Below are 12222 nucleotides of genomic sequence, written 5' to 3' on the forward strand. Positions count from 1 at the left end.
ATGAATCTCCAAATCAAATTGAGTAGCAAAAGCCAAGAGTACCCGAATACTTGTGCTATGAACAATAGGTGAAAAAGTATCATGATAATCAACTCCTGCAATTTGTGAGTATCCTTTTGCAACCAGACGAGCTTTAAACTTGTCAAAAGAACCATTAGCTTTAGTTTTGGTTTTATAAACCGACTTACATTTGATAGGAGTGCGACCAGGAGGTTGTTCAGTAAGAACCCATGTACTTTAGAGATCAAAGAATCAAAATCAGCTTCCATTGACTCTTTTGTGCAGAAGAGATAGCTTCTGTATAAGTAGTAGGTTCTTCATGAGCAACCATTGCATGCTCAATGATTTCAAAGTCATCAACACAATCATGCGTAGAACCATGTTCAGAATCAATAGGCAGATCAACATAAATATCAACACTATCATCAGAGGCTTGTGTATGTGCAGGATGCAAATCAATATTGTCAACACATTGCTCTACAAATGGAGTAGCAATGATTCCATTAGATGAATGAGTAGTAATGATATCAGAAGTGGAATCATTATCAAATAAAAAAGGAAAGGCAAAAAGTAAGGACTCAGTGTCCTGTGCATCCTCGATAGACCATGTCCCTCCCATTAAGTGCTCATTGAATATGGGATCACAATTGATTATCACCTTCTTAGAAGAGGGATCATAGAATTTATAACCTTTAGAATTCGGAGAATATCCAATGAATATGACCTTTTTGCCAGGAAGATCTAGCTTTTTCTGTGTCTCTTTTGGTACATGAATATAAGTAATGCAACCAAAAGTTTGAAAATGTGATATAGAAGGAGTCTCCCCTGTCCAAGCTATGATTGGTATCTGACCAGAAGGTGCAGTTGTAGGAAGATGATTTTGCACAAAGATAGATGTCAGAAGTTCTTTTGCCCAAAAGCTTTGAGATAATCCAGAATGAAGGAGCATACATCGCATAGCATCAAGAGAAGTGTGATTCTTACACTCTGCATGAGCATTGTGTTGAGGAGAGTATGGAACAATATATTCACGATGAATGCCACACTCAATGCAATAATCATTAAAAAGATTAGAAATATATTCTCCACCGTTGTCACTATGAAGGGTCTTGATCCGAAAACCAGTATGAAGTTCCACAGTAGTTTTATATTGCTTGAATATTGATAAGGCTTCTGACTTATGTCACTACTACACATGAATCCTATTGCGACGTTTAGGTACCGACGTTTAGCGTGCACGTCGTGCTAATCATCGGTATGAAAAGCACATCCCGTAAAGCGTCACTATATAGCGACTTTAGGCAAATGTCGCTATATAGCAACTATTACAAAGGTCGCTATATAACGACTTTTAAGTCTCGCTATATAGCGACACTGAGATACTATTTTATAGCGATGGCGTTTCAAATCGAAATTGATAGAGCAATATGAACAAAATTTAAATAAAAAATTCATGATCTTTAACCAAAAATAGAAGAGATTCTACATAGTTTTCCTTTGCTCAACTGACAAAACATGTGTGCCTCAGGATCTATGGAGCACTCTAAGGTGGATGGAACCTGTGTGGAAACATGATGAAGAGAGTGCTCATGACATGTATCTCAAGTCAATTAGGTTCCAAGATAGATTAGCTTGGACTCATAAAGAGAATCTTGAGATAGTGCAAAGTGCTTGATTGATTTCCTTCAAATGAACCTCCCTTTTATAGGTGAGGGTACTTACATCCATTTTGCTTGCTCACATGTGGGATATCTCCTCCATGCCATGTGGCAGCTTACCCTTTGCTCATACCTTTGCTCTACATGTGCTCATGGCACCACAACTCTCAACACCTCCCCTTGGTGCCATAATCCTTTGGCTACTGCAAGGTGGTCAGATGTGAGTTACAAATCCATCACCTCCCCTTAGTGCATGCATGCTACTTAAGGTGGTCAAGTGTGGTTTTTACATGTCAATACCTCCCCTGGGTGCTTTCATAGCTACTCTCAGGTGGTCAGGTTTGATTACAAAACATAGGCAAGGTTGGCAAGGTTTTTGCTTTTCAATACATTCCATTGATGTCATCTTTTGGCTCATGGCTTGATGACGACTCGTTTGCTTCTTTGTTTGGTGTAGCTACCTGCATGATGCTTTGTTCTTCCATGTGCCTTAATGCTTTGTGTGGATGCCATGCTTCGTGCTATGGACATCTCATACACTTGTGCTTTTGGCATGCTTGCTACATTCATGCGTTGCTTTTTCATTTGTTGCAAAGGTCTTACCAATTGACTTCTTTCAATATTGGCAGTGTCTAATTGCATACAATGATTCTGACTTGACAAGCACGTAGAGCTCAAAAAGACGATCACTTTTCCTTTTTGGAGCATGTCCGAATTCTTTCTGGATTGCAAGTTACGCCTTGTTGAAGGTTTTGTGAAGAAGAGGGGGCCTTGATGATGTGGCATAGACATTCATATGCTGCTTGCAGAACTGTGCTTGGCAGGGGCTCTGTGCTTAGGTGGCCCTGTGCCATGTGGCAACCTTCTAACCCAAGTTAGTTCACCCAAGTCTAGATTAACTTAACCATGATCCACGCAACTAAACCTAACCATGGTGATCATTAAGGTAACCACAGTTAAGTCCTATCTTGACACGTGTCAATCAATGAAACCTTGGAGAAAGAGAAGAAGGAGATCTTTGAAGCTTCTGCGACGACGGCGACGTAGACTCTCAGGAGCTGTGAGATGCGGGGTCGTAGGCTGGCTGCTAGCTATCGCGGTTGCTCTTGGAGCTCGTGGCTTGAGCCTGGCGGTGAAGGGTCGTTGAGGGTCGTGAGGTCTTTGTTGCAAGAGATAGTCATCGTGTTTGCAGTCCGGTTGTGCAGGTTGTACTGGAGAGGTCTACCTTGCATAGTTCGTTGGAGTCTTCCGTGAAAGGGTCCGTCGGTGCGCTGGCCGTGCAGAAGAGCTGTTCTCCATTGAGGCGGGTGGAGGAGTCGCAGCTCATCTCGGCCTCCTTGCATCAACCTCGTCGAAACTTTGTCTGTAGCTCACGAAACTTCATCGTTCTTGTGTGTGCTCAGCCGTGTCTGTCTCGCTGGTTGGTAGTATGAAGATGGAGCTTTGAGGCTTGCTTAAAGCATTGCTCTGTTGAAGTTTATCGTAGCTGTGTCATTGGAAGCCAGCCGCTGTTGTAGGCAATTCACTGAGGCAGCCGCTGCTGCTGCTGTCGTTCCTTTCAGGTCATAGATCGATGGCCACCCAAAGCCTTAGAGGCAATGCAAGCATAGCTTGCACTTGTCTGAAACAACCCTCCGGATTGAAGGTACTGAAAGACATATGAGGCGTCCCTGGAAGAGAGAAACAGAGTGCGGATGCAGAGATTCTGTTGCCAGTCGGTTGAATAGATGAGTCAGTTGTGAAGCTTTCCCGTGAGCTGATAGTTGAGGTTGTAGAGTATATTGCATTTGTAGGAGGAGCAGCAGTCGTTTGAGAGGCTGGATATGTTGAAGCCTTGGAAGCTTTTCTTCTCTGAGTTGCTCTTGAAGTCGCCTCTAGCCATTCCTTCATTGTAGGGCAGCCTCTGAAGAGTAGTTGATAGGCTTTAGAGACTCAAAGTTCTCTAATGAACAAGGGACTCATCTGAAGCAATGGACTCAAATCCCTCCACGTATCTTTTGGAACTCTCTCTCTCTCTTTCTCTTCAAGAATGACGGAGATATCTCAAAGCAATGAACGGAATTTTCATTCAATGGATGGAATTCTCTCAATCTAGAACAAAAACTAACCTAGGAGAAAAAACATGAGCTCCTAAGACATGCCTACAACTAATCTAGGAATGGAAGCAATCCTAGTGAACTTCTAATGAGCTAAACTAGGAGAGCTAAACCTATGCTCTGATACCATGACAAAACATGTGTGCCTCAGGATCTATGGAGCACTCTAAGGTGGATGGAACCTATGTGGAAACATGATGAAGAGAGTGCTCATGACATGTATCTCAAGTCAATTAGGTTCCAAGATAGATTAGCTTGGACTCATAAAGAGAATCTTGAGATAGTGCAAAGTGCTTGATTGATTCCTTCAAATGAACCTCCCTTTTATAGGTGAGGGTACTTACATCCATTTTGCTTGCTCACATGTGGGATATCTCCTCCATGCCATGTGGCAGCTTACCCTTTGCTCATACCTTTGCTCTACATGTGCTCATGGCACCACAACTCTCAACATCAACACCATCCTTCACATGAAACAAAATAGAAAACAATTTCAAGTATGAAGAGGATGCAAATGTATTTAATAACTTTTTTTTTTCATATGAGTAATTGTGCATTCATGTGAGACAATAAACATTCTCTCAATGAAAAATATAGATTAAAAGCTCCTCTGACTCACTAAAATACATACATTATGCTCTTGGATGCTATGAGCTTTTGCAAACTCCAAGATGAAATTGAAAAATTGGCAAGAGATCTTTAAAACTGATATGATCTGGCTTGGACATCTTTAGAACTGAGCTTTGGAGTAGAATGTCTGGCCGAATTGCCAAGTTGATGGAGCAATGTCGAAAGCATTGATAGTTCTAGAATCACTAGTGGTGATGCTGAATGATAGAATCTGGCCGACCAAGACCTCCTTGCTTTGCCAGTTCTGACCCCAGTTCCTAGACATGGGTAGCCAGCCAGTTTTTGAGCCCTTGATCGCCACTCTCACAATGTCGCCTGCCCCTCCAACGTTGGTTATCAGGACCAGATTGAAATATGGATTACCCTTAATGGTGAATTGGATGCCTCCTTGTTTTTGACAAGGTACCCTACACATGACCACCGCAACTTGTCAACTCACAAACTTGATTTGCGTGAGCGATTATGCATGACGGCCAGTGGGCGAAACATTTGTTACCTTCTGTATAGCACTGGGATGATTCCCACTTTATATTTTGTGATTGGCTCAAAGGCAGGTTGTGCCATGTCAAAGTGCTCGAGAGGGGGGTACACCATCCACCTGTCATGTTGGGAAGGTCGTAATCCGGTGGACAGAAGTTTGTAGCTGTGATAAAGATAGAGTCGAGAAGGCACCATTGGGGATCATCGTGACATATGATCTCAAGGCACGCTCCGCAAGCGGCTCCCCCATTGAAGGATTCTTCATCATTGTTGAAGTGAAATGATAAGTGTGGAAGGATTCTTCATCATCGTTGAAGAGCTTGTGGATCTCTGATCAAGCAGGGCCTTTATGTAGGACTTGGAATGATATCCGTCATGTCCGTCGGTCTCTTGTCTCGAGAGAAGACCGACCTCGTAGCTTTGATCGGTACCTAACAAGTGCGATTGGTGTTTTTATCACGTGATACGTCTACGCCTTGATACGAGCATGGAACCCTATCCAAAATACTTTTGCTGCATACATATATATGACGTATGTACAACCATATCTTCAAGGAAATGACATCCACCATGTCTGACGAAACTTAGCTATGATCTGCTTGAGATTGGATCTTGTGAACTTATGATGCCTTGGAGCAGATTAAGAGGTTCTAGAATGCAAACCCTATGTAAAATACCTTTGTCGGGGAAATGCTCAAATTTGAAAAACTATACACCTAAAAAAGAATAGCCAAAATACCATATGTAACTTGCGCTTGTAGTGATAAGTCTTGTTATTGTTTATGCATCCCATAGGGTTACTAATGTTACTCATAAATCTTTTTTCTCACCATATCTATCACAAAGGGTTCTGTTGGTGGAGGGGAATGAGCACAAGTCCTATCATGAGAATACTCTAGCATGGGCATGTTACTAGGTTTGAGGTGGTCACAAATGAAGGAGTAGCATATATTATCAAGATTAATGCAAGTAAGATTTCAAGATTCCTAAATACGTTAAGTGCCATGAAGATTTTCAAGCCTTAACATAAGGACTTCACTTCATTTGTTATCTCATAGGAAAGCAAGGTCAGTTAATACGTTGATAGCCTATTGGGCCAAACTCATAAAATGACAATATACTCAATTAGCAAATTTAAAAACTAGGGTCTGTTTCCTACCAGCATACCTCTACTCTGGCATCATGCCATGTATTGCTATAGTGAGAGTCTTGTTCATTATGTAGACTACTGTAGCAACTTCTTCAGCCCAATAATAATCTGGCAGGTCTTTTTCATTGAGCATGGCATGAGATACCTCTCCAATATGTCTGTTTTTCCTTTTTGCAAGTCCATTTTACTATGGGGTATGATTGCATGAATATTGTTGCTTTATGCCATGCTCCTACAGGAACCTTGCAAGCTCATTTGATAGGTACTCTCCCCCTCCATCTGACCTTAGGCATTTTATTTGTAGGCCTGTTTCTTTTTCAACCATAGCTTTAAAAGCTTTGAAATGCCCAAACACTTCACTTTTCTTTTTCATAAAATACACCCAAACTTTTTTGTTGTAGTCATCAATAAAAGCAACAAAATAATGATAGCCTCCAATAGATGCAGCTTTAGTAGTCCACTAATTCAAAATCACCTAATCTAAGAGGAGGTCCCAACCTCTAAACAGCCCCTCTAATCCTTTAGTGCAAGAATCTTAGCCTTAGATCTACAATAGCCCGTTGGCCCATTCTAGTAGTTAGGGAGCAGGAGAGGAAATCCAATCATCAACAGTCCAATCATGTTACAATGTTTTAAAAAGGGTCTACAAAATAATATGTGCTACAAAATGCCAAGAGTGCCGAAGTTCAAAATGGCAAATCTGATGAAGTATTGTGCTACAAAATAGAAAAAGTGCCAAAATAAAAAATGACAAAATGTCCTATCCTACTAGTACTCATCCTTCGAACTCTCCTTGACCTCGTGATCTTTGCATAGTCTTGATCCCTCGCACTCCTCCGAATCTTCTTCTTGAGATCCATTCTCCAAGTTTAGATCTTTGGATGGGCCGAAGTCAAAGTTGTGTCTCTAAGAACGAAACAAGTTAGAAAAGATAAGAGTGTCAATTGTAAGACAACGAGATACTCAAATGAGAATGATGATGATTAGGATATAGTCACATGGCGCTCCACCACCTTTTTCCAATCAATTCTACATCCTTCTTGCTCCTACACCCCCACTCAAACTAGGCCCTCTAGCTACAGATGAAAAAACCCTTGGGGAGTACAAGGGAAAAACCCGAGCCATTATATATATCTATGTGAAAATATATATACAAGGATAACCATATGCCAATTTGAATGATACAGTGTAATGCTGGATGATACAGTGCAAATTGCATGTGGATAGTACAAGGGCATAAGACAAGCACTTGTCCATAGTATAGTGCAAAGTATAGGCACTATGATTGGTGCATGATACAGTGCAAAGTATGTGTGAAAAATAGAAAAATATTCCTGGAAATCTCAACTTGTTTGACATAGTGATGATGCTTAATCAGGGCTTGAGATCTTCAAGTTCGATGTTTGAGCTCTTCATCTGAATAATAGAGCTTGTTGTCTCCAAGTTCAATATGGTCAAACCTCCTCAAACCTTTATAATCATGTCTTCATGTTTTGCACAATTCATCCACATAAAATGACCGATTTCATGTAGTGTATATGAACACAACAAATATTCAAGTGTCTGTTTCTATTGTACCAAGGATGAATGTATGAGGAAATTGCTTCGGTCACTCCAAAGATGAGTATGGAGGGGTGATTTGACCACAAAGCCAGGTCTAAAATGTTTCTTGGGTAGTGTAAGAAAGCTGTAGCAACACAATAGGAAGGCCCATGAAGTTCTTGTAAATCAAGAACCAATAATCCAAAAACACAACGAGCATTCCGGCATCCTGAAGTATCGGATTTAATATGTACATAGAGCCAGCGCTGAAATGTTGCTTGCGTAGTGTAAGAAAGCCATAGCAACACAACAGAAAGGCCCATAATGATCTTGCAAATCAAGAACAAATATTCTAGAAACACAACCAGCATCTGGACATCTGAAAGTATCGAACAATTGAGCATCCCAAAAGTACCGAACAACTGGGCAGTCGGAAGTACCGAATAGCCAAAAATAAGAGCCCGTAATGATCTTGCAAATCAAGAACCAATAATCTAGAAACACAACGAGCATCCAGACATCCAAAAGTACCAAACAATTGAGCATCCCAAAAGTACTGAACAACTGGGCCGTCAGAAGTACTGAACAACTGGAAATACGAACAATTGGGCATCCTAGAAGTACCGAACTGTTAGATATCAATGCTCCACTCTCGTGTAACTATGCGGGAACCAGCTAACTCTACTTGTAAGCCTCCCATATGAGGAGAAGGCATTTGAGTAGCTCGGTTATCCGGTAGGTCCTGGTTTGGACACCAGATGGGGGCCATGTGTGGCCTGATGGCTGGACACGTTCAAATAGAGTTGGCACACCGCCAACTAGGCTACATGCAAGTGTGAGAAGGCATCCCTTGACTGACCGCACTGAGGGTAGATGGAGCATTTCTCGGGATAGCCCACTCTCGGGTTGCGAGGCCCGTTTGGAGCCTCAGATGATCTCGGATGGCTGTGGAGTCCGTAGGTTAGTTGGTTTGTTTTGCGCACCAGTTCTATCGTATGGTCGGTGGCCTATTTCGGGACCAACCCCTATTCGACCATTTTGGGCGGACTGGGTCGGCCACCCAATTGAGCCTAACTGACTACGACTAGTGGCTATATAAGAGCAAGCCTGTGAAGCCCATTTCATCACTGGCTATAGCAACCTTGATTCCTTAGCATTTAGCCTCCGTCTTCTACTGTTTCCAACACGCCATCGAAGCTTTTTTCACAGGAGCGCATGGCTGGGAGGCAGCGCCATCTATTGCATCAGTTCTATAGTAATCAAATTTTTGATTCTCCATACTATCTTGTTTTCTCTCTTGCGTCGAGATCCTGTTATCTGTTGAGCATAGACATATTATTTTCTTACACAAACAACAAAAAATATAACGAGAATAAGCCACACACGTATGACAAGAGGCAAGCTTGTGTGGATTAAACACAGCTTACATAATCATATCGGGAATGAAATAACAACCTCTTTCCATTTGACAGTACCAAAGAATCGGAAAGACAACACAACAACACAAAGCAACTATAGATGCGCTTGGTAGACGTGCAAAATAGCGGGTGCATCTATAGGCGTTGCTTTAGTAGAGGAATTACGGGCGCGTCTAAATGGGTGTCTCAAAGCTCGTCTATTTGTGCGTAAATTACCGCGTCTACGTGCTCGTCTAAACTGAGAAAATACGGGCCCATCTAACGTCGCGTTTATTAGCGTGTCTATTTGCGTGTGTATTAGCGCATTTATTTGCACGTTTACACTGAGAATCAGACGTGCATTTAGATGCGTAGATAGACGCAAACTAGAGAATACAGAAAGTGAGATTTTGGTGTACATCATTGCTTTCCAAACATTGCCCATGATTACCAAAGCACATAATTTTTTGCAAGCCCACATATACAAGAATTAAGTGAGATGAGGAGAATGAGACAATATGTAAAATAGTTTTGCCAATATCAATTATGGGGCTACGGTTCAATCTGATCCTCAATGAGATCAACCCTTGCCAAACTATCTACTTCAAAATCCAAACAAGTGTTTAGATCTACAAATACATTCAACCCACTACTACTTGTGCCACTCATGTGCTCATCAAAATCAGCATCTCGAATGGTAGGCTCATCCTCACAGGTAATGGCCTCAATATCTTTATCTCCTATCTCATGATCATCCTCCTCTCTCGTATCACGGTCATCATCAAATCCATGGCCATGATCATCCTCCATACGCTCCATATTAGTAAATGTGCTATACATCACTTTGGAATGTGGCATAATAGGTATGACATGCCACCATCTATTATTATCCACCATTGGCTGATAGACAACCTAATTCAAACACAAATACAATCATGTTATTTTTCTTGCATCAAATATTTAAAAGCGAGTATTTTTATATGTGTGCACAGTACCTGTTCACATTGTTGCGGTAGTACTAGTGTGTCCTTCCTACTTTGGCAAAATTTTGTGGAGTAAATAGTTACAAAGCCACTTACATGGCGTTTGATTGTTGCATTAGGGCCTCTTTCCACCACGTCCTTAAACCACTTTACATCCAAAACATACACAAAGAAGCGTTGAAAGTCAAGCATAATAATATCTTGGATTATGCCACAATAATCATCCATGGCTCCATTGGCTCCCTCAAAGCTAGCAATGATGCCGAAATCTTGTGTGTTTCTCTTATCATCAATCCGTTGTGTTCGAAAATGCTTGCCCTCACACCATATAGCATTGAACATAGTGCACTACACCAAGAAAAAATCAATTAAATAAGCAATCTAAATTATTGAAAGCTCCTAACTTATGCATAACATTCTATATACTGACCTTGCTCATGCATCCCCTAGCATACTCCCATTCTTCCATTGTGATATGCATCCCCCTCGTCTTTCTCTGCTTTCTCCATTTCATCAAGTAGCCAATCCACATGAATATCCTTTGGAAGTGCTCTTAGATACTGAGGGTATGGCACACGAGATCCGTGGTGTGTACAAAAGAGGGCCCTTTCTTCTTGTCTTCTTGCCTTTGCATGCTCATATCTTGTCACCCATCTTTTCATCACATCACTATTAAGCACGCAAAAGAGGTTGATACTATTATGCAACTCCATGTCTATTACTTTGTTGTGTCCTTTCCCTTGAGGCACAATAGAGGTCATCCTTAGGTCTTCATCATCTCTCCATAGTCATGGGAGAGAGCTATCCACATCAACAAGTAACTCAAAAATATATACAAGTGACTCTTGTACCAACCAACCCTCGGCCATGCTACCTTCGGGTCTTGCATTTTGTCTCACAAAGCCCTTCAAGGTCTTCATGAAGCACTCCAGGAAGAACAACCATCGTGCATGTATAGTACCGCATATAGCAATCTCATCCACCAAATGCACTATGAGATGTAGTTGGCTTGTGAGAATAGAACGTGGAAATGTCTCCTCCACTAAACAAACCGCCTCCACTGACATAACTCGAGCATTCTCAAGCGTGGTGGGATCTATTTCCTTTGAGCTCACATACCTAGCATTCTCAAGCAGGTCTCCAGATGCGAAAATAGACGCGCCCATAAGTTTTTTATTTAGTTCAGTAAACGCATATGTGCGCATGTCTATGGGTGCTTTGTCTTGTTGTGCCAGCATCCGAGATTACAAAGAACATCTATAAGTAACCAAGAAAATGGGCATTCGGGAACAGTGATCACATCCAAAACAAGTACTCAACAGTAATGCATATGTACCACATCCAAATCAGTACTTAAAATATAATCCATATGTGCCATGTCCAAACAAGTACTCAAGAAGTAATCCATATGTATTCATCTAAAAGATGTTGAACCTTGCCACGTGCAAATGAGTATGCAATATGACCATGTCAAAATGAGTACTCAATAAGTAATCCATATGTGTACATCATGAAAGCCAGATAAATATGTGTCACATCCAAACAAGGACTTAGTAATAATCCATGTACCACATCCAGATGAGTAAATATGTGTCACATCCAAACGAGGAGTCAGTAATAATCCATGTACCATCTCCAAACGAGTACTCAAGTAGTTAGCCATATGCCACGTCCAAAGAAGTACTCAAACAATTATCCATATGTGTTCATAAATATTGTCCCTTGAAAGACATTGAACCTTGCCACGTTGAAACGAGTATGCAATAAGTAATCCATAGATGCCACGGCCAAATCAATACTCATTAATTCAGCCATAGCTGGTGTTCAACATGAAAGACATATAAGTATACCTCACCCCATAAAGGGTGAAATAAAAGTATGCCTTGCTTGAACCAATAAGCGAATACATACCATAAGTCATCAGTAAGTTAATCGACAAAGAAGGAAGAAATCATTGGTCTAGCAAGACCTTGCATGCACTTGTAAATATAGATGACTATGAAAAACAAAGTAGATATACTCATCCTATAGGTATCGAATGTGCATTTAATCCGTTGGGTTGTATCTAGGCATCTATGTAAACTTGCATGTACTCGGAGAAACAATTGAGTGTGATGAAAGATAATATATGAGCTCACCTTGGAAATAAACTAGTGCCTTGAAAACGACAAGAAAACATGTGAGAAGAACCTTTGCATATGTGAAGTAACGTATCCAAGGAGTAATAATATCAAAGCTAAATAGAAAAGAAACATTCAAAGAAAACATGTTAGAATGTTAACAATG

The 12222-nt window shown here is 41.0% G+C and overlaps 1 protein-coding gene across 1 annotated transcript; it reads right to left on the bottom strand.

Annotated features, from left to right (window-relative positions):
- Positions 1–4484: 4484 nt before the first annotated feature.
- Positions 4485–5112, bottom strand: LOC147905915 (expansin-A4-like). Its single transcript, XM_087382291.1, has 2 exons — positions 4881–5112; positions 4485–4791 (listed from the first exon to the last, which is right to left on the bottom strand). Exons 1-2 carry the CDS (start codon positions 5057–5059, stop codon positions 4485–4487), a joined length of 486 nt encoding a protein of 161 aa, XP_087238417.1. The 5' UTR covers positions 5060–5112.
- Between the last annotated feature and the right edge of the window lie 7110 nt (positions 5113–12222).

The sequence above is a fragment of the Dipteris shenzhenensis genome, chromosome 1 (assembly GCF_047967505.1).
Source record: "Dipteris shenzhenensis isolate YYH24624 ecotype China chromosome 1, Dip_SZ_1.0, whole genome shotgun sequence".
Taxonomy (NCBI): Eukaryota; Viridiplantae; Streptophyta; class Polypodiopsida; order Gleicheniales; family Dipteridaceae; genus Dipteris; species Dipteris shenzhenensis.